General features: G+C 45.8%; 2 protein-coding genes across 2 annotated transcripts in view; both read right to left on the bottom strand.

Moving 5' to 3' along the window:
* LOC133491686 (junctional adhesion molecule 3B-like) overlaps nucleotides 1-14861 on the bottom strand; it is a 105832-nt gene extending 90971 nt beyond the window's left edge. The window contains exon 1 of the mRNA XM_061803153.1: nucleotides 14089-14861. Within this exon, the coding sequence (XP_061659137.1) occupies nucleotides 14089-14354 (266 nt within the window). The 5' untranslated portion in view covers nucleotides 14355-14861. The remainder of the gene's footprint in view (nucleotides 1-14088) is intronic.
* A 1231-nt stretch (nucleotides 14862-16092) lies between these two features.
* Nucleotides 16093-23437, bottom strand: LOC133491722 (procollagen C-endopeptidase enhancer 2-like). Its single transcript, XM_061803257.1, has 10 exons — nucleotides 23300-23437; nucleotides 22832-23119; nucleotides 21668-21776; nucleotides 21324-21582; nucleotides 19334-19458; nucleotides 19122-19258; nucleotides 18678-19042; nucleotides 18517-18594; nucleotides 16468-16638; nucleotides 16093-16393 (listed from the first exon to the last, which is right to left on the bottom strand). Exons 2-10 carry the CDS (start codon nucleotides 22918-22920, stop codon nucleotides 16263-16265), a joined length of 1464 nt encoding a protein of 487 aa, XP_061659241.1. The 5' UTR covers nucleotides 22921-23119; nucleotides 23300-23437; the 3' UTR covers nucleotides 16093-16262.
* Between the last annotated feature and the right edge of the window lie 71 nt (nucleotides 23438-23508).

Here is a 23508-nt window from a genome sequence, read left to right as displayed (position 1 = left end):
TAAAATTTGGCATTGCACGCTCTAAAACAACGAAAGAAACTTTTGAGAAATTCTGTAGCCCGACAACTTCCTTCAATTACTGTATGTGACAAGTGGTGTATTCTTACATTTCATCCAACTGTTTGCAAAGTGTCAATTTGCTGGATTAATGCGTATTACAGTCGGTCCATGCTGGGATTTAAGAGGATTCTTATGTGATAGTCGTTGAGTATTTAGGTGGATATCTGCCATCTGTAAATCCTCACGTGTGAACTGGCTGCTGAAGATGTGAATGGTAGTTTGTCTCAACTGTATATGCAAAGTCAGCTGCCCTCCAGCTCACCCAAGTAGAAAACAAAAATGACTTTGTGAAGATGCGTGATCCCTGTAATCGGAGATCAAACTGTTTTGATTACTTTGTACACTGTTTTACTTTTGGCCTTGATTTCATTTTTGCAGTCCAAAATAGTTTTTATGTATTTTCTATGTATATTACATTTATAATTATGAATTAAATAGCTTTAGATTTCAACCCTTGTTGCGAGACATGATTCGTTAGTAATATTCATTATCTACCTTTATCTTCCCCATGAAGGGATAGAAATACAGCAACTCTCATGTCACAGTGGTTTTCAGAGATTACCATTTCCATTGAGGATTTGGATTTAACTTGTAAATATTACACAACAACACAGTCAGTGTGTTACTAATATTCAGAAAGCTTTCCAGACTGTGCCATGATGGTTAATCTTTCAAATGAAATATCAAACAGCACTACGGTTATTATTCTCTCAACTGTTAGAGTCCATTCCTTTGATTGTTTTCAATGTTGTCAAATATTTTTTTTCAAACATTCACCCCTTCACTCTTTTCTAATTATGTAATATGTTTTTTTTTTTTTTTTTTTTCTTAATCAGCGGGATAGTGTGAAAATAAATGGTAACATACGTATATTATTCGGACTTTGTTTCGGTCCGTTTTGGTAAAAAGGTAGCTAAGTCGAAAGGCGAAAACTCTCAGTTTACCAGTCGATCTACGTTCTTACCCTCACCTATGGGCCAATGTGACCGAAAGAACAAGATCCCGGACACAAGCGGCCGAAATGAGTTTCCTCCGCGGGGTGTCCGGGCTCTCCCTTCGAGATAGGGTGAGAAGCTCGGTCATCCGGGAGTGGGCTCAGTGTTGAGCCTCTAACTCCTCCGCATTGAGAAGAGCCAGATGAGGTGGCTGGGGCATCTGATTTGGATGCCTCCCTGGTGAGGTGTCCGGGCATATCCCACCGGAAAGAGACCCCGAGGACCACCCAGGACATTCTGGAGAGAATCAGGCGGCTCGGGAACGCCTCGGGATCCCTCCGGAAGAGCTGGAAGAAGTGGCTGGGGAAAGAGAAGTCCGGTATCCCTGCTGAAGCTACTTCCCCCGCCACCCGACCCGGAAAAGCGGTAGATAATGGATGAATGGACATCTATGTTCTTTTAAAGATCAATAATCTGAAAGCAAAATGAGGCCTACAAACCAGTTCAGTAAGTGTGATCGTGAGTGCAACTGTTGTCTGTCTGCGTGTGCCCTGCGATTGGTTAGCGACAAGTTCAGGGTGTACCCCGCCTCCTGCCCGATGACAGCTGGGATTGGCTGCAGCAGTCCCACAACCCTTGTGAGGATAAGCGGCTAAGAAAATGGATGGATGGATGGATGGATGGATGGATGGATATTTTTAAATAGGTTAAAAAAAAATGTGCATGCATTAAAGCCACAGGTCCTTGTGTTTACATGTCTATTTCAGAACCATGGATTACGGTATGTGTCATGTGATACAATGCTCCATCTTTACATTCCACCACAATACTACATATAGACTATAGCAGGGGTCGGGAACCTTTTCGACTGAGAGAGCCATAAATGCTAAATATTTTAAAATGTAATTTCAGAGAGCCACACAACATTTTAAAAACTAAATACAAGTGTATTTGCGCATTTATATAACACTTTTAGAATATAATCAATCTCTGAATTATTTTAAATAACCTCATTATGATGTTTCTCACCAATGATGACAAAAGTACTTCTTACCATTAATGCGACTTCTGGTGCTGCCTTGTTTTGCTGATGGCTTTATAGTCCGTTTCATACGTCTTTCGATTAAGCTTCACGTCGGCGTTGAGAGTTCCATACATTAGTCGTGAACGTAATTCGATTTGATTTGCCATGATGATGGTACGATGGTGAACAGTTCTTGCCAACAAAGGCATGTCTTTTATTCGTTTGATGATCTTGTCTTCATGCAAAGTTGTCAAAAAATATTTAATCGGCAACATCAAGGTCGAATGCTTTGGCATGCTCTCCATCTGTGAACGGCTTCCCATTTCTCAAAATTGCGAAAGCGCCAGCAAAGCTATATGTATTGCGCTCAACTCGTTGGGTCCAAACACAGATTTGCCGCTGAATAACTTGGACTCTAGAAAGTACCGCTTTGACACGCTTTCTTCCTGCCGTACCCTGCAGGATATTTTGACGCAAACACAGTAAGGCGTGTGTTGATCTTGCGCTTTATATTTGTGCAATTAACCATTGCAATTTATCATTATAAAGAAGACACGCGCCAGAACCCTCTCTCTCCACAAAGGCTGTCCATCCTTGTTGAAAACTTCGGTACTCCTCATCTGTTTTTCCTTTGAGCAACCTTTGTCAAAAACGTTTCCATAATGAGTTGTTCCGACCCGATCTGCGTTTCACCCTTCTGCGCCTGCGCACGTCGACTGCCACAGCAAACTACAGCAACCCCACGAGGACAAAACTTTTCAGCTGAGCCACTGTGCCGCCCAAGTTGACAGAAGAGATTGCGAAAACACGTCAGAGTATTATGGATAAAGATATCACAACCCATGATTTGCTTATTGATCAAACATAACAGAGGCTGGTCCAGAAAATGCAAACAACTCATCAGTTCGAAGAACGGGAAGGGTGAAAATTGCCCATAAGTACAGAGATAAGCCCAAAAAAGAAAATTTGATGCACTTATGAGACAAAGGTAACCTTGACCAAAGTCATGCAATGGCCACGGTCCAAAAGATACAAACAAAAATCAGCACGGGGAATGTCATCGCTTGGCCTTCGACGACTCCTGAAATGGGCTTGCATGTCCTCATTGACGAAATACGCCATGGAATCAGCAGGAGGAACTCAGAGGTCTACACAAGTATTTTGCATGTTAAATTAAAGTAAGACTTGACCAAATTTATTGGGACATCATTCATCATGCGGGAAGATAATCAGCACAACAACAACAACAACAAAATCGATTAACCTAAACCCTGCAGAGCACCCATTTTACCTGGCTTAAAATGTATCACAAAAGAAGAAGCAAAAGTTTGACATGGCTTGATATCGTCATTTTAGCAGAGGGTCGGGCATTGAGTATAAAGTCTTTTCTGTTCCAATACTTTTGTGCTTCCCCCCAAAAAGTTCTTTTTTTTTTTTTTTTTTTCCCATTAGACATCGTAGCATTCTGTAAATTATGCGTTTCCGATAGCTGCAACTACTGTACCTGGAACTAAAAGCCTAACTATTGTGCAGCTTTTGTCAGTCCCAAATATTTCCAGCTATATTTTTAAATAAAGGAAATACGTTTCAATGGGAGTGTTTCAGAAAAATGGTGCCAGCAAGGCCACGACCTTTCCCTGAATCCACCGTTTTCAGCGACTTGCTGCCTAAATGCCGGAGAGCAAAACATTGCAGCTCTCATCTGCCCTCTCCTCTCCTCTTGGACTACAATACAACATTTTCCTTTTTCTAAATGCTCAGATGATGGTTTTTACAGGCTGATGTAAGCAGATGACTCATTCAAAGCTGACAGGTTACCTGTTTTCTGGGTACAGCTAAATTTACTGGCTGTCAATCCTATATACGGTACTGTTCAAAATAATAGTAGTACAGTATTACTAACACATTTTTTGTATATTTTTTTATGGCTACATGTCAAACAAGTAACCAATAGGTACAGTAGATTCTCAGAAAACCAAGAAAACCTGGCATTCACTCGTAAGGCTGTGCAATTGGGCAACTTGTTGAAAGGGGGTGGGGGGGGGGGGGGCTGTTAAAAAAAGTAGAAGTGTGGCATTCAATCAGTAAGGTCATCAATTTTGTGAATCAGGTGCCCCCTATTTAAGGACGAAGCCAACACCTGTTGAACATGCATTTGTCTTTGAAAGCCTGAGGAAAATGGCTATGGGTCATTCGACACTTTGATTCAAAGCTTGATTGGAGAGGGGGAAACCTTAAAAAGAGGTGCAAAAAAAATATAGGCAGTTAAGCTAAAATGATCTCTAATGCCTTAAAATGGAGAGGAAAAAAAGCCAGAGACATGTGGCAAAAAAAATGGAAAACAACCATCAAAATGGATTGCACAATAACCAGAATCGCAAAGACTCAGTCAATGATGAGCTCCAGGATGATCAAAGACTGTGACAGTGAGAAGAAGTCTGTGTGAAGCTAAACTATTGACAAGAATACGCCATAGAGTCCCTCTGTTAAAAAAAAAAAAAAAAAAAAAAGGCACGTGCAGAAGAGGCTGCAAATTTGCCAAAGAACGCATCAATTGAGAAGAGAAGAGAAATGGAGGAACATTTTGTGGACTGGTGAGAGTAAAATCGGTCTTTTTGGGTCCTGGGGCCGCAGGCAGTCTGTGAAGCATGGCTGTGGTAGCATCATGTTTTGGGGGTGGTTTTTTTTGCACATGGGACAGGACGACTGCACTGTATTAAGGAGAGGATGACCGGCGCCACGTATTGTGAGATTTTGGGCAACAACCTCTTTCACCCGGTCAGAGCTTTGAAGATGGGATCGTTGGCCGGGCCTTTCAACATGATAATGAACCGAAGCACACGGCCAGGAAAGCCAAGGAGTGGCTCCGTGAGAAGTATATCAAGGTTCTGGTGTGGCCTAGCCAGTCTTCAGACCTAAACCCAATAGAAAATCTTTGGAGGGAGCTGAAACTCTATGTTTCCCAGTGACAGCCCAGAAACCTGTCTGATCTCGAGAAGATATGTGTGGAGGAGTGGGCCAAAAACCCCTCCTGCAGTGTGTGCAAACCTGGTGAACAACTACAGGAAACGTTTGACCTTTGTAATTGCAAACAAAGCCTACTGTACCAAATATTAACATTGGTTTTCTCAGGTGTTCAAATACTTATTTGCAGCTGTATCACACAAATAAATTGTTAAAAAAAAAAAATCATACATTGTGGTTTCTAGATTTTTCTTTTCAGATAATCTCTCTCACAAGCGCACACACACCTACGGTGAAAATTTCAGACCCCTCCATGATTTCTAAGTGGGAGAACTTGCAATATAGCAGGGTGTTCAAAAACTCATTTTCTTCACTGTAAATATTAGTTTAGGGATTCAATGGATTGGTAATTGCAATCTTTACAAATTTACAAAATAGTTTTGAATTTGCAAAGTCAGTGGCAGGCTGCCTTAAGAGTGTGTCATGATTTCTGGGTCTTGTTTGTTTTCTCACAATCTACTGCACCTACTGGTAACTTGTACAAGCATGTATAAAGAAAAAAAAAATCAACTCTAAACATTGATGAATCTGGTTCGTCACTTTGGACTGAAAATGAAACAAGGTCACTGGGGGCCATGTAAATTGGCCTTGGCAGTATGAAGAATAACATTAAAAAAAAGAAGCCAGACCGAGTTTACTGGCCAGTGGCCAGACACTGTGTAATATATCCTTGGAGATTTACCACATTGACTTGTTTTTGCGACTGCCTCATCCGAGAAGCCATGATTCACTTTAAAGCTACGTACCAAGACAGGTGAACCATGTGCATCATTAGGATTGCTCTTTTGCCTCACTCACATGCTTCGGAAGGGAAGGAATGCATCAAGAAAATAAAAGAAAACATTGAAGCAAATACTGGCTCCCTTTAAGACATCACGTATGCATATTTTTTTTTCCCAATTGTTCCATTTTGGTCTCATCGGACCCCAAACGCGTCCCCCATGACTCCTCTGTATCATCCAAATGGCAAACTTGGCAAACTTAAGAGGAGGCCTTGACATGTGCTGGTTTAAAACCAGGGGAACCTTCCGTGCCGTGCATGATTTCAAACCCTGACGTCTTAGTGTATTACCGACAGTCACCTCGGAAACGGTGGTCCCAGCTCTTCTCAGGTCATTGACCAGGTCCTGTCGTCTAGTCCTGGACTGATTCCTCACCTTTCTAAGAATGGACAGGGGACCTTTATCAATATCACGATTTCTGAGTCCAAATACTGTATTGTGCAAATTTCATGACGGTCAAATACCATTAAAAGGCGCTGTCGGTCTTAAGGCCATAAAATCTGGTTTTCAGTGTGAAAACCGCAAAGCATTAAATGAAACAGACTACTGTACACCGATCGCTGAGAAGTTGACTTGGGTCGTATCAATTCATAGTTGATGTCTATGAAACGTCTCCCCGAATTGAAACCAAGCCGAGGTCTCATTACTTGGAGGGGAATTTTAGGTAGACAAAAATTACGCAACAGCGTCCTCTGGTGACAGTCTAACACCAAAGCAAACCATTCGACCACATTTTTTTTTAAATGTGTGAAGCATGGGTTATAACGTTGCATAGTGACATTCTTTAATATCTCAATCTCATAAAGGATTTATTGCTTCAAAGTTTGATGGAATGAATTTACAGCTGCTTGAAGTAGTGCTGCTCAGTTTCTAGTGACACAGTTTTGCCTGGATCGTTGATTCCTTTATTCGTGTGTGCTGAAGATACTAAGAGTCTGTAATCTATGATGTGCTTTATAAATTACCCAGGAAAAATACATTAACCACCACCATCTAAAATTCATGGAACAGCATTTTTAAAAAATGAAATCCACTTTCCATTACTGAATGTTCAAATGTACACTTTGGGAAGTCTGACAGCAAATTAAAGGGCACACAGTGACAAACAGGCATCCACGCTCACAGAGTCCTTTAGAGTCCTTTACAAACCAGAGAGTACTCGGGAGTGCTCAGAGAAAACACACGCACAGTCTACTGTGAGGCAGACGGACCGTCCGCTGTTCCACTGTGCTGCCCAGAGTGTGTATCTATGACAGTCGTCTAACATCATTTGCAAAGTTAACTTTGCAGGTCTTTTCTAATGAACTTGGGATTGCAAATATGCAAACACAAGATCACATTATTCTGCTTGTGCTGTAAAGGAGACACACCCTTAAGTCCACATTACATAATTTAATAGGGATTGTTTAAACCAATTATTTGCAACGCCAAGTTCATAATGAGACTGCCAATAGAAATGCGATGAAATGTGATATCGCCATGAGCCAGACAGCCTGCTTCAGAGCTCGAAATACAAGTTGAAAAATTTTGATACTGTAACCTCCACTGGTATCTAAAAAGGGATTATACACACACACACACACACACACACACACGTTTTTGCTACTTTGTGTGGACTGTGACTCTCTGAGTTCATTGTGAGGACCACCACTTCCACTCTAGCTGGAATGATGCAACTCACATAGCCATCACTAGAGGGGTTTAGAGAGCCAGAATATCACGTTAGATGGCAAAACACTCCAACTAAAAACCCAACTAAAAGCCAATCTTATTTTGATGTAGTTGTGTGGACTTGGCCCCTTGTTGCTAGGCAGATTTGATGACACACACGTTTGATTTTAAAATTTCTCTCTCAATATTATTCAAACAAAAGACACTGCATGTTCATCGGCAAGAAAGGCTGTTGAGCTAGGGTAGTTTAGGCGGACCTTTGGTCTACGGCTGGAAGGAACGTATCGTTTGGCCGCTCGATTGACCACGGTACGGAAATGTTTTTCACCGGAAAAATATTGGTCGGGGCATCTTCCAGGTTGGCTTCGATGAAAGCCATAAAATCAGCCCATTTCGCCTTCTTTAAAGTTGAGGTAGGTACGTTTTTCCGACACGACGAATTCCTCTGATCTTTCCAGCGTGATCATTATAGGGAGATGATCAGACGCTAGCGAAGTCTTGACTGACCACAAGCAGTTGGCTAAGAGGTCGGAGCTAGCGAGACTAATGTCAAGGGAGCTAACGGAGTGTGCCGTGAGTCGAGTGGCGGAGTCGTTGAGAATTCCAAACGTTGATGAGTCGATTTCGTCAGGAAGGTCGTCTCCACGACGGTCACTGGGGAGGTGGGGGTCGCACGCCGGGGAGTGACCGTTCAGGTCGCCAAGGACCAGGTTGTGGTCGCCGGCGAGTAGGTGGCCGATTGATGCGGAGTAGCCAGCCGGACAGGAAGATGCCGACGGGACGTAATAGTTGAAAATGGCTACTTTGAACAACCCGGTCGGCCAGACATTGTTGATCGATAACGGGCACGTTTGTGGCAGGTGGCTGGACGACACGACAGTTCACGCTACGATGGATGATAAACGCCAGGCCCCCTCCAGCATCCTGGTTGCGGTTGTTTAATGGAATGCTATAGTCACTGATCTTGTGTAGATTTGACCGCTGAGTTCACTTGGTTTCTTGGACAGCGACAAAGAGGATCTCGTTCCGCGACATATAGTCTCTATTTCCATGCCTTGGACGCTAGTTCTTTGCAGTTTAACTGCAGGATGCGGAACGCGGATGGAACTTGTCGAGGCTTAGTTTGGCAGTTTGCGTCTGGTGGTGGACGAGTGGCACAACGTGGCGCTACGTAGTAGCGGTCAGTCCAGTCCCGACTTGAGCTTAATTTCGAGCATCGAGTGAGGTGGCACCAACCGTTCCACTTGGTCTAGCAAACAGACGTCATGTTTCGATGGATCGGTTTTGAGCAGACGCAGCAGAGGCAGGACAGGCCCGGGGTTAACCTCAATGGCGGCTCCTATTAGCAGGATGCGGAACAGCTTGGCCGGCGTGGGGCATTCCGGAGGCCAAAAAATGGTTGCCCATTCGTACTTGAGGGTTCGAGACTTTGGGTGACTCCAGGGGTGGATTGGCGTGGTGTAAGCACATAGATCCATCACGAATGAGCACCATAAACCAATACATCAAGTCTCCTGGAGACACCCCACCTCCTAGCACGATCACCATCTTGACGTTCCGGGCTCCCATGAGTTGAGCTCACGCGTGTGGTGTTATAGTTTCGAGAGAACAACGACGACATTACCCGGCATGCTCAGTAGCTGGATGTATAGTATATAGAAGATACGGAAGTTGCCTGGTTAACGGTACATGGTTGACAACTTGTGAGTAAAGATTGAATCCTTGAAATACGTCCGGTCTATTTGTTATACAAGATAGCAAGACAACACAACACGCAGCTACTAAAGCGCTGACTGCAATACGGACCACTTGTTAGTGTGCAGCAAGGTTGAACTACAGACCAGAAGAACCTGTCACTCAAAGAGAGCTGACTGACCACACATCAACACCAGGAACATGCAAAACCCATCAAAGGCAGCAGAGTTTGCCACCGCTCAAGAAAAGTGTCTACCAGGCTGGCAGAGCAACAAAGCCCAGGAAAGATGGGAATACGTGACATTGTGTACACCTCAGCAATGTTGGCGTTTGGAAAGCAAACCAAAAACTCAACACTCTGGTTGAAAACTTAAACTGTGGATATAAGACCTGCAGTTGAAGCTAAGAAGGCTGGGACTGCCTTCTGTCTGAAACTGTCATGGTGCTGCCAGTCCAGCCTTGGTTGTGCGGGTCCCTGCGTGGCCGCGCTGACCAGGAGGCACACACTTGCGCCTCACACTGCCTGATTGGCCCCGGTGTATATAGGACTCTGGGGACGACTGGTCCTTCGCCAGAACGTTGCAACCCATGCCCCGTTCCTGCACTCCCGTATCTCTGTTCGTGAACCCGCGTGTACCGACCTCCGCCTGTTCTCCGACCGACCCCGTTAAGCCTGACTCCTTTGACACTTCCGCCTTCTTTGATCGATCTCCCGTATACCGACTCCTGTCTGCCCGCGGACCTGCTCTCTACGCCCGATGTCCTGACTACCGCTGCTGCACCTGCCTGTCTGCCAGATCCCCGACCTTGGAGCAAAAAACGTTTTTCCCGAATTACCTCTGTGTCTCCCGAGTCCAGCATTTGGGTCCTCCCTCCGTATCGATGGGTTGTGACAGAAACTGTCTATAAATTCAGCCACAGCAAACAGAACCTGCTGACCCGATGGGAAGCCCGCAGAAAAGTCTCGCAGGTTGGCCGGAGGTGTGCCAATGTCAATTGCCTCCTGCTCGGCTCGAATGTCCAGACTCCAGCTGACGCTGCCAACATCAAAGAGATGCATCATCTCAATACATTCGTGAGCTCTTGATAATTCCGCAAAAAAAAAAAAGGCCTTAGTGACGGTGACCTTTCATGGCGGTGACCTTTCATACTCGGCAAAGTCACACGCGTTTGCAATCCGGAACATTCATCGCGCATAATGTGTCGATGCACAATCTCAATTTTTTGGCCTCTTGCTCAATGCGTACATCAGATATTGAGAATTACGCTTAAAAAATGGGTACAGATCGTTACCCAAAACAAAAATACCACAATATGTCACAAATAATAAAAAATAAAAGTGCAAATGAGAAAAGTGGAGAAGTGTCAACACCTTTGTCCTCTCTCATCAGAGGTCCTGTTACAAGCAAGTTCATACACAAGTGTTCCTGAAGCACCTTTTTTTTCTTCTACTTGAAAAGCCTTTCCGATCAGAGTGCATCTCCATTTTATTCCAGGCGAACTCAAAGGTGTCCGACTTTTAAATCGGGAGTTTCAGCATCCATGACATGTTACATCTCCTTGTTTGTGATACAGCTGTCGTCTGCATAAATTTAGCGCTGGGCCTCTTATTTTAGGATGTTTAACTTAGTCACACAGGGTGGCTGAATATTTGAGAGAATCTGAAATTGAAATTAAACAACACAAAGAATTACATCATAATAATTTCCATTTAAAAGAACACAAACATAAAGAACACAAATGGCTAAGTCTTTAATGTCAACAGATAAATTGGGAACATTCTTAGAGATTACTAGGTCTAATATGTGACTTTGAAAGAGGGTTGTGGTTTTTCCGTCTATCTATCTATCTATACTGTATTTAATGACTCACATTTGCAATATTATTATTATATAGTATATAGTAATATTATATTAAGTAATAAATCAGTAATATGACTAATTTATAAGATAAGGCCGAGCATGACCCACGGGAGCTTATCCAACCAGTTGCCGTCCGTCAAGCCGGCACGCAGGGCTGCTTTCGTGGAGCGGTGGAACCGCTCGCAAAGACCGTTCGCCTGGGGGTGAGAGGCGGTAGTGCGGTGCAACTTGACCCCCAAACTCTCGGCGACTGCGTTCCAGAGTTCAGAGGTCAACTGAGGGCCACGATCTGAGGAAAGGTCGCACGGTGTCCCGAAGCGTGCAACCCACGTGCCGATGAACGCCCGGGCCACGTCTGACGACGTTGTCGAGGAGAGGGGAACGGCTTCGGGCCAGCGGGTCGTCCTGTCCACCATGGTGAGCGAGTAGGTGAATCCGTGCGAGGGAGGAAGTGGACCTACCAAGTCGACGTTGACGTGGTCAAACCTCCTCTCGGGGACAGCGAAGGGCTCCGAGGGGGCTTTTGTGTGGCGATGCACCTTAGCCCGCTGACAGGCCACGCACGAGTCGACCCAGGCCTGCACATCTTTCTTGAGACCGCGCCACACGAACTTCTGGGCCACCAGCCTCACGGACGGTTTCCTTCCGGGGTGGGAGAGGTTGTGGACCGCCTCGAAAACAGCTCTTCGCCAGTTTGCAGGGACCAGCGGCCGAGGCTGGTCAGCCGAGAGGTCGCACAGCAACCTGACGCCCGAGTCACCAACCGCGACTTCGTCCAGGCGCAAACCCGTGTCAGAAGTCTTGAGGGCCTGCACCCCGTGGTCCGAGGCCTGGTCTGCGCTCATGCGGGAGTAGTCGAGACCCAGATGCACAGTGCCGACGATCGCCCCGGAGAGGCAGTCCGCGACCACATTGGATTTGCCGGCGATGTGTTGGATGTCTCATTCCCTCTCCTCGGCGCTGATTTTTTTTTGTGCCCACGGGCTGCTGGTGGATGCACTGACTTTTTCCACGGTCGCCTGCGTCTGCAATGAGGCGACTTATGGCGGTCTCTCCAGTTCGCTATCGGACGGCACCAAGTCCCAACTCCTCCTTGGTGAGTTCCCTGCCTTGACACGGCCCACTTTCTCCTCTGCCACGACTAAACATGGGGTCGAGCACCACATTGAGACCAAGGGCCCCCCGATCCACGCGAGGGCCCGACGGCTTGACCCGAGAAGCTAGCAGTCGCTAAGTCCGAGTTTGCCAACATGGAGCGTCTGGGCATCGTCCGCCGCTCGGATAGCCCGTGGGCCTCGCCGCTACACATCGTCCCTAAACCGAGTGGCGGGTGGCGACCGTGTGGTGACTACCGCCGCCTTAACGACGCCACTGCGCCCGACCGCTACCCTGTTCCACACATTCAGGACTTCTCAGCCCACCTGGCGGGCAAAATCCTGTTCTCCAAGGTCGACCTGGTGCGCGGGTATCACCAGGTTCCCGTGCACCCCTCAGACGTTCCCGAGACAGCTGTAATCACTCCGTTTGGACTGTTCGAGTTTCTGAGGATGCCGTTTGGTCTTAAAAACGCGGCACAATCTTTCCAGCGTTGAATGGATTCTGTGCTCAGGGACTTGCCATTTGTGTTCGTCTATTTGGATGACATCCTCGGAGGATGAACATCTGATGCACCTCCGCGACCTCTTCGCAAGACTTGAGCAGCATGGCCTGCTCATCAACCCGGCGAAGTGTGTTTTCGGGGTGCCCTCTATCCAGTTCCTCGGGCACCTCATAGTCCGCCTCCGACTCCTTTTCTCCGGCGCCACACTGGTGACCCCGACGTCAGTCCCGGCGTTTTCGAGACCGAAACGAACATGGCAACCGCCATCCTCGAATTGCCGGAGTTTTGGGAGACGTCCGCGGCAGCGTGGTTCGCACAGACTGAGGCTCAGTTCGCCCTCCGCGGGATCTCAGAGGATTCCACGCGTTACTACCACGTCGTCTCAGCACTCGGGAGCTCAACGGCGGCCAGAGCAGTGAACTTCATCACGTCGGGGTCACCAGTGTAGCGCCGGAGAAAAGGAGTCGGAGGCGGAGTGTCGAACACAGGAACAGAACTCGCTTTATTGTTCGACATCACCAAAGTACTCGCATAACGGCGGAAGCGCAACAACAAAAACAGTCCGTGCGGAACCCCGCACCCCAACTCGAGGTTCCGCGGGTGAATTATGTAAACACCACAATATAGTTATATTATATTAAGTAATAAATCAGTAATATGAATAATTTATAAGATAAGTTATATTACTTGACAGATGCTTTATTTACAGCTTTTATTCAGTTGAAATGTGCTGTCTGCCTCATTTCCTCGTTGTGCAGCATCAATTCTTTGGGGCTTTGAGGTCGCATGACTGAAACAGCCAATCGGAAAATTCCCTTGCCTTGACCAATCAGAAAATTGGATTGAATTTTATAAACATTTTGTATACATATATATATATATATACATACATATATACACACATATATATATACATATACATATACATATATACACACATATACATATACATATATATACACACATATACATATACATATATATATACATATATATATATACATATACATATATATATATACACACACACACACACACACGTGTATATATATATAGCTACTGAATACATGCCTGTGACAGGATCGCCGTATTCTTACCCATTTGAGACTTCTGTTTTCGGACATCACTGGTCAGCTCCATCCATCTATGAACACTTATGCACGCTTTAGCTCCTCTCTGGTTTCAACAAAACTTGCAGCAGTGAAGTTTGCCAATGCAATCCACTTACATTTATTTTTGCGCTCGGAATTTCTCCAGATGCAATGCAATGGCGCTTTTTCATTTTTCTACTTTGAGGATTTCTCTCTATGTCAACGAAATTCCATTTTTATTTCGTACCTATTGATAAATGACTAGCGAGCAAATATTTTATAAAATATATATTTACACTTCAATATTTTAGTTCAAATTAAAAAAAAATAAATAAAATACTAACCTGGATAGCAAGGTTTGGTCGGTGGTCAGCAACAGTCGGGGGTCACCAGCGCATATGCCCCACTGATTAGAACCATACTTTCGGGTGGATGGATCATGCACCCTCCTTCCCCACGGGACGCGGGGGCAATGGCCCCAAATCCTGGTGGCAAACCATTCATTATTTGCCAACACCAAAGGTCGAGAGCAGGAACAGGTCCATTTGAAACTGTGGGGTGGAGAACCGGACTTGGTGACGTTTGGATACATTTGACAGTTGGACGTCATGACATTCCGACCAGACGTTTTTGCCAAAGCCCCAAGGTCAAGGGGACATTGTTCCACCCCTAACCATGACAAATTTCTGTAGAATTGAAAAGGCAGAGCAGCATGAAGATAGCTTGGATTGAATCTGCTTTGTGACGATACCCCAAACTTTTTGTTGTTCAGATAAACCGATCAGTTTTCTAAAGTGCTTTTCTCAAACAGTCCACTAAAAATCCGTGTGAACGCTTCCACTTGTTGGGTAACTAAGGACATTTTTTTTTTTTTTTTTAATAGTCTCGGACCTTAAATTGATTTTCAGATGCCTTTTTAAGAATTCTGTAGTCGGACTAGGGAATAACACCAGTTTTATTTGATTCCCTCCCTCAATTCGCCAATTTGTTACATGGGCTGGCTTAATTGTCTCTCAGGACGTCAAATCCAAGTTCCTGTGAGTTTCAGTTGAGACGATCATTTCACTTCAAGCCATCACTCTCTCATCCGGGACTTGAGCCCAACGCTACAAGGTGTCCCTTGGCTTGGACACAAACTGAGCTCGCGCATTAAGTAAATTAGTGGCTGGCCCTGAAGGGGTTGTTGACATGACAGCAGCTGGGAGTGATTCGCTTTCAGTGGGACGCCCACACAATTTGCTCACCTGTACTGAATAATAACCCCGTCCAGCAAAAAAAAAAAAAAAAAATAGACCAATGAAACGTTGGAACACTGGACATGTCCATGGAAAAGTGCAAGTTCAGTTCAAGTTCAACTCAGGGTTCCATTGTTTTTTTCCCTCTCCCTCTTTGGACCTCCTTTGCAATTTTGTAATCCCATCACATCTTTATAGATAGACGTGTAATTAGACCTTTTTTTCTTATTTAGTAATAGCGTTGTTATTATTATTATTTTTTAATCGAACCCCTCTCTCCCTCACACCCACAGACACAGTATAACTAGGGGAAAAAAAAAAAGCGTTAGATACAATGCAGATTTTAGGCTTAGGTTTCGGTTTGTCCCGTTAGGGGGTCGCCACAGCGTGTCCTTTTTTTTTTTTTTTCCCCCCATCCAAGCCTATCTAGTGTCCTCATGTCCTCCCTCGCAACATCCATCAACCTTTTCTTTGGTCTTCCTCTCTCTCGCTCTTTTGCCTGGCAGCGCCATCCTTAGCACCCTTCTGTCTATCCAACATAGCTATGACGCTACTCATACGTTCATACGACATTCGTAGCGAAAGTTATTTTGAACGTGTCCCGGGACACTTTGGGTGGACCCCCCACTATTCCACTTTTTTAAGCCCTGATTCCGTTGTGTGAACTTTTTATTTTGTCCCCACGCTTACATAGGTTTCTTGCCACCTTCCCAACGTGCAAGTTCGGGTTCCTTGAAAAGTCAAAAATTGCCCATCGGAATGCTAAGTCCCTTCCCCATAAATTCCATTCCATTCCAGGTTATAAAAGGTTTCTTGTGCTTCACAAGCCGAGTTAAGTATTGCCTCTTATGTATATTTGATGTATACGTTTAAAAATTGTCAATACCATTCAAATTTACGATCAACAAATGTGAGCGTGTCATCACAAAAATGAAAGTGAAAGTGGTGTCTTTTGCGAATGTAGGGTTCTGTTACCATCTACGGCCGCTAGATGGACTCCAAAAACTACTTGTGCTGCCCCTTGAATGTATAACTGTTCAGGGAAGACAAAAAAAAAAAAAAAAAATGGAAATAAAATGCTCTGAGACAGAGTGACTGACACGTAGCAAGAAATGAGATATAAAAATCCTTTATTCATATATAAATTATAGGCAATGTTGAAGGATTTGTGTTTCTTAAATTGGGTTATAAAATTACTGTTTTTCCCAAGACATGATCACCTCATACAGATTGTGTATTCCAAATGGGACTTACGTTATCGTGTTTAGGGCAGATTTGTTTCATTAACATGGCTGGTTGTTGATGTTTGTCAACAATTTGTGATGCGGGGCTTTGTACAGCGCTGTGAAAGCGCCGGGTTGAAGGCTGCCACGGCCATCCTCATCGACTTGACCCATGATGATGTAGTTTGCACCTTTTGGGGAAATACACGGGAGGATCACCAGTGCAGCACAGAAGTATCACATGCGTGCATGCGAGCGGGTTTACCTCTGCGGAGCAACGGGCACTTCCTGCATTGTGACACCAATCGAACAGACATGGACTCTCCCACTTGTGTGATTGTTAGCCGCCCGGCTTTGTAGGTTTTAATGAGAGAAACCCCGACGAGCAGCGTGCCCCGAGGACCTGGGGCCAGCGAGGTCACCTTCCCTGTTATCACTATTTCCAAAAAAAAAAAGCGGCTTGGTCGGAACGCGACAGTTGCGCTTCAGCACTATAAATGTCAATGGCAGTTGATTCAATTGCATCATAGCTATATTATTATGATGTGCAGATCACACAAAAGCCAACTTTTTTTCAATCCAATTCAAACAGTGGACAGCGGTTACGGGCTGAGCGGCTGAATGGTTTCCTACAGATCCAACAAATGGCAGCTAATTCCCACCAAATGACATGAACAGTCGGCTACAATGAAATGCAGCTAAAATGAGAACGATGTGTTGTGTTGAGTGGTTGATGTTCAAAATACGTGCTGCGTATCCTGGTTTAAGATGGGCACTACTGTTGGAGCAAAACATATTTGAACCGTTGAGGCGGTGGGCTACAAATATTACGTTCCATCCATCATCCGTGATCTGAGCCGCTTATCCTGACAGGGGTCGCGGGAATGCCGGAGCCTATCCCAGCTATCTTCAGGCGGGAGGGAGGCTACACCCTCGACTGGTTGCTAACCGCTGGCAGGGCACACGTGAATAAATAATCATTCACACTCACATTTAGACCTATGAGAAATTTAGAGTGCTCTATTAATGCAGGTTTTGGGGATGTGGGAGGAAACTGGAATGCCCACAGCGGGGGGGGGGGGGGGGGGGGGAGAAAAAAAAAAAAAAACACAGGCGCAGGAAGAACATGTAAACGCCACGCACGCGGAGCTATGATTTAAACCCTGGTCCTCAGAAATGTGAAGCAGATGCTGTAAAGCAGTCGTCCGCCGTTCCGACCCGTGACAACCATATACTGCACTTGTATATTTTTATACATTAACATTGTTTAAATCTACAGCATGTGAGTTGGGGGCAGGGGTGGAATTTTAGGAAAAATGGACTAGAAACAACGATGACCATAAATATTTTAGAATGCAGCCTTTCACCATTGCATAGCATTTTTGCATGTGAGTGGAGCAACTACGGTGTGTGTGATTGGTGAAGTAATTAACTAGTATTTGTAAGATGTTTTTCTCCTACTAGTGCCCAATTCCATGCAACCGTTACTAGTAAACTACTATGCCGCACTCGTAAATTTATAGTCATGTGTCATGCCCTACAGACAGACCCTGGATTTGAGCTTCTATTTATGCGTCGATCTTCACGTCCATGAACTGGTGCACTTTGTCCCCATTAGTAGACCGACTTTGACATACCAGCGGGACAACTCCGTGACTGGCGAGGCAAAACTGTGCAGTGTAATGCTACAGTTGGTATCAAGTATAGGTATAAAGCTCGAAAAATGTTCAGGAGATTAATTCAGCTGGGATAGGCTCCAGCACTCCCTGCGACCCTTGTGAGGATAGGCGGCAAAGAAAACGGATGGACGTAAGTACAGGTGAAACAGTGGATTAGCTGTTCAAGTGTTCTGAGGACCGGGTTCGATCCCGGCCCCGCCCGTGTGGAGTTTGCATGTTCTCCTCATGCCTGCGTGGGTTTTCTCCGGCCACTCCGGTTTCCCCCCACATCCCAAAAACGTGAAAGATTAATTGGAAAGTCTAAATTGCCCCGTCAGTGTAACGGTTTGTCTCTATGTGCTCAGGGTGTGCCTTCCCTCCTGCCCGTTGACAGAGCGCTCCGGCTGAGTGGCCAAGAAAATGGATGGATGGACAATTAACACTTTATACTAATTATACAGTAAATTTAACAGTAATTAGTTTCATAAATTCGGAATTATGACCAATGAAAGAATACTAGTAAGATTCCACATTTTGCATGCGCTCGTTTTGTTTGTTGGATTTCTTTCTCTACCTCATCGATCAATGACCTGGAGCATCCGTCAGAATGAAAAATGTCGTTTGTCCGCACTTGGTTTAACAGGTAGGAGACTTACCAAATTCACTGGCACAGAAACTGGGCTTGATGGTTCCATCTCTTTTGCACACTTTGGCACAGAGTGGATTCTGAGCGACTGTAAAAACGACAAGATCATAGTATGAACACTGGAAGTAGAGGGTTAGGGGGCACAAGAGAAGACCACGTCGCCAAACTCACCAGGCCGTCCCCCATTTGGTCTCGCATTCACCACTCTCCCGTCCTGACCTGAGGTGCCCGCCCCACGTCCATGACTTGGCCTGACAGGTTTGGTTGGCTCAGTTGGTTCGGGTGCAGGAGGGCGTACATATTTGGTCGAGGTAACAGGCGGCAGTGCCGCGGTAGTCGGGACTACACGTAAAGCAGGTTTGAGGGCAGGCCTTGCTGGAGGAGACCTGCCATCGGCGCCGGCGCCGGCGCTGCGCGCTACCGACGGGTCGGCGCCACGGGGGATGCTCGTGTAGGTGGCCACGAACCCGTCAGATGTCACGCTGAGGTCGGACACAAACTGTACCAGGAGCACGTTGCCGGTGGTAATTATGGTCCTCCATAGAAAAAGAAATAGTCGCAACAACTGACTGGGAAGTCCTTATTTGTCTTTTTAATCATTTCTATTTTTCTTACTGTGGGGCTTGATCGCCACAATATTTTCCAATCAGGCGTGAGTCGTCTCTTTCTCCACCATTAAAGAAGGCCACATAGTCAAAACGGCAGTAGGTGTCCGACTCCAAGACAAATTTATCAAATTTAACCTGGATTACCTGGTATCCAAACAGAAAGGATTCAGGACCAAAGGCAAGCATTTGGAACGGATTTGTGCGGGTTCCGTTGCAAACCTTATCCAGCTCCACAGTGATGAGCCAAGAGCAGCTGGTTCCTGCCGGATATTTCTTGTTGGGCCAGTTTGGGGTCATGATCTCCCCCTGGGACTTTGTTGTCTTCCCCCCACAGAACTGCTGATCTGAAACAAGCCACAACAGTGCCCCATGAGGAGTTTGACAAAAGATAACGGGAGATTGCAGTCCAAAGCCACACCCTGTACCGCTGGGATCGGACCGAAAACTACGGCAAAAGCAGAGCCGGGGGGGACCTCTGTGTATACGAGCATGATGACTGTTGCGACAACAGCGTGAATAATGGGAGACACCGTTCAGCCGACATTGAGTACATGCCTGTGAAATGGTGGCCTTTTGCCTTCCCGCGGGAGCGAACTGTAGCCGTCATGGCGCCTGTTTGAATCCCACCGGATGCTAAGGCTAGAGCTGCGGAATCTCAATTGCTGAACGTCATCATCGAATAGCACCCTGAAGGCGTTCATGTAATAGCCGTGGACTTTAACAAGGCTAATCTCAAGACTGTAGTCCCGAAGTTCCGCCAGCATATTTAGTGTCCAACAAGGGGGGGGGGGGGGGGGGTGCAACACCACGTGTACTCCAACATAAAGGTCCGTTGACTCCTCAGGGCCCGTGACACTCGCTTTACAGCATGGCTCAAGCTGAATTGAAAGAAAAAGGTATCAAAAAAGGAGTTCGAGAGGAGGATAGAGTCCCATTTGGCGGCAACAGACAGTGTGACAGCGTCTACAGAGCCTCACAAACTCTACAGGCTGTTATGCGACACCAGGAGACACAAGCGAGTCAACAGCTTCTTTACTCGCTCTGAATGATCTGGGTGACGCTCAGCTGCTCCAGTCCCCCCCACACGGCTCCAGTAACTATCCACTCACTGTACAGGATGACGACGTGAGGTGGGCACTCCTGGCCGTGAACCCCGGGAAGGCTGCTGGCCCGCAGGGAGTACCAAGCAAGGTGCTCAGAGCATGTATGTGCCCACCAGCTGTCCAACGTCTTCTGGAAGATCTTCAACCTCTCGCTGGCCCAAGCAGTCATCCCCAATTGTTTTGCAATCTACAACAATGATTCGCATCACCAAAACAAATTCCTTAACGAGCCCTGTTGCACTCACACCTGTCTACGTGAAGCGCTTCCAGAGGCTGGTTCTCAAGCACATCAAAGACTGCCTCCCTCCAACTTAGACTCAGACCACTTCACGTACTGGCCAAATAGCTCAAAAGAGGATCCCGTCGGCATAGTCGCGTGCATTGTGTTGAGTCCCCTGGAACAACCGCAGCGCTACGCTAGGATGCTCTTTGTGGATGAGAGCTGGTCCTTCAATCAATAAACTGGACGTCTTGGGCCTCCCTCCTCTCACATACACCTGGATCAAGGACTTGTTGACCAACAGACCCCAGACTGTGAGAATCGTCTCCCACCTTTACTCCACCCATACACTGAGCCGGACCGGCTCACCACAGAGCTGGATACTAAGCCCCCTCCCGTAGTGTCTTCACACCTTCAACTGCAGCCCAATCCACAATTGTTCATGCAAGGGCATGCTGATTTCAATACCTTGAGCAATACTTTTTATTTGACACATATATTTGTATTCTCATTATTTTTGCTTTTAATGTATGCACCGACGCAGGAGAAGCGCTCCCATTTCATCGTACGGTTTCATATCGTGACAATAAATGGCGTTAAATCAATTCAATCATGCAATATAGATGCAAGCAAAAGCTGCACTTTCCTAAAGTTAAAAAAAAAAATAAAAAATGTACATCCGCCTACGGGACTGTTTCGGCTACGTCTCCTGTTTTGACTTTCAGAGTACAAAGTGAGGTGTTGTGGGTGAGTATTGGATTTTATTCAATTATGTAGAAGTGCAAATATGACAGATTGTAGGTGCTGAGGCACAAGTCCCCTTAACCTGGTTTATTCATTTATATCATTCAGTAGTTCGAAAGGGAAGAAACAAACGAAGACCTACCCTCAGCATATGGCTGGGTGCCACTGAAGTAAGCCACAAAGCCTCTACCATGGGTCTCCTCATCCGTGACCATTTCTAACATCATAGTGTTGGTGGTGGAAATAAGAGCACCGGGGCGGAAGGTTCCGCAGAAACGGCCCAGTTTCTGCACCGTGTCGGATTTGCCGTTGTAAACATCCAGGTAGTCATAACGGCATTGTGAGTCCGCCTCCAGGTCAAAAATGCGGAAGGTGAGCATAACCACTTTCTCCTCCGGGACCTGGCAACCGGAGAAGGATCCACAGGGTCAGATGATGAGCGGGAGGCAATCAGGTGCCGTTTGGAGTTGTTGCAGGGTGACTCACTGTGATGGTCCAGGTGCATTTGCTGTTGGGTTTATAATGGCTCGGGAAGCCCTCGCTGCCGACGAACCCTGAATCTGCAACAAGTGAGCCGCCGCAGTGGAAGACAGGCCTGAAACAGAGGTCACGGGGAGACCGTGCAGTCATAGCAAGCTCTGGCCAGGAGACAAAAATTGCATGAATGCATAAACTTGACCTCCGAGTTTCACAATATTTACAGAAACTTCCATTGGGAGTTTCAAACTGTGAACTCCTTTTGGCAATTGCTGACATGTGGAATGTTCTTGGGGAAAACAGATCACTCGGCTACTTTTACTTGAAATTTCAATCCATGCCAAGAATTGTAACTACAAAGAAAGAAGCAGAACAACGAGATTAAACTCCTATTCATGACAGTCTAACCTCATCGTTATTGTGTCATAAACTTCCTAAAGAAACCTGCGGATGTCAGAGATAATTACACAAAAAGGAGCAGTTCTTGTATACGCGTGTATAGATTTGTAGTCGACACAAGTATCCCTTATCTGGTCGTGATATTTAGAGATGAATGCAAGAAAGTTTTTTTGTGGCCAGACACTTGACAGATACATAAAATTACACAAGTGTGTGTGGCGTTTGGTGGTCGAGATTGTGTTAAGAGTTTACCAGAATCCTAGTGCAAAACAGTTGCACTTACGCACAACGGTGACGGCGATACATACTGTAGCTTTCAAAAGCCATTTAGAACCTTGAACACAACTTCTTACACTCTGGTGCCATTTTATCATGAGATTTCATGTAGAAAAAGTACCTACTTTTACTCGAGTTTTGGTCACAGTGTGGAAAAATTGCGCATTTGAAAGTATGACGCGAGACTGCAGAACTCCACAAAAGTCATACACTGGAGCCAAGTTGCTCAGATTCGACCCCACGGGTAGAAGCGAAAATATTAACATCTGGTGGCTCAGCCACCGCACACACACACACACACACACACAGTCTGCGCAAACGAATAAGTGAACTGGAAGAATTTCAGCAAAGAGATGGTGAAGAATTCAGCAATAGACTGTAGATTTGTCAAATGAATCCCAGAGGCTAGTGCCCTCATCAAAACAGTCGGCGGTAGCTGCTAAGCCAAAGTTTTTTTTTTTTTTTTCAACACACCTTCTCCACGCTGTGTGACCTCACCTGGTATAATTGTTCTGCTGGGCTCGCGTCCATCCCAAAGTCAGAGACAAGAGCACGGAGATTCCCCACATTTGGCCTGCCGACACCATGTCGCGCTCACTGAGATACTATTTGAAGAGAGGGGAGTTTCCAGCATGAGGCAAGGGGTTCAGGAGGACGATAGGCGGAGCAACCTAACGACGGGGGGTTAGATAGTTCTAGAAGGGATGAAGAGAGATGCTAAACGGACAAAAATTGTGAGAAAGCCCACGAGGGGGGTGATAAGCATGTGGGAGGAAGAAGTAGAGGCTTTAATTCAAGCCAGATGTTTTCCGTGTAATAACACAGGTTTGGATAGAAAGGGGAAAGAGGGGGGGGGGGGGGAGGCGAGGCAGGCAGGGGGACATGTCAGAAAGAAGTTAGCCTGAAGTCAGTTCTCCGTGTCTTTTCAACTTTCAAACGCATAAAACAAGTGCTGACGGATTTTACCTTGAGCCATTTCCTGTCCATCGTGGCTCTGACTGATCGTTACGACAACTCACAGTGTGGGGCTCAATCACTTACCAAACAGGACTCAAAATCAGCAACTTCTGTTGAGCTAAAATTGTGACAGTGTTACATGTGTACTTCTTGATTCTTTGATTATTGCTTATTCCAATTATTAGCATAAGCAAAAGATCCCGTGGGATCTTGACGGC

The sequence above is a fragment of the Syngnathoides biaculeatus genome, chromosome 18 (assembly GCF_019802595.1).
Source record: "Syngnathoides biaculeatus isolate LvHL_M chromosome 18, ASM1980259v1, whole genome shotgun sequence".
Taxonomy (NCBI): Eukaryota; Metazoa; Chordata; class Actinopteri; order Syngnathiformes; family Syngnathidae; genus Syngnathoides; species Syngnathoides biaculeatus.
Note: the sequence above shows the minus strand (reverse complement) of the source record. Positions and strands in the feature narration are given on the sequence as shown.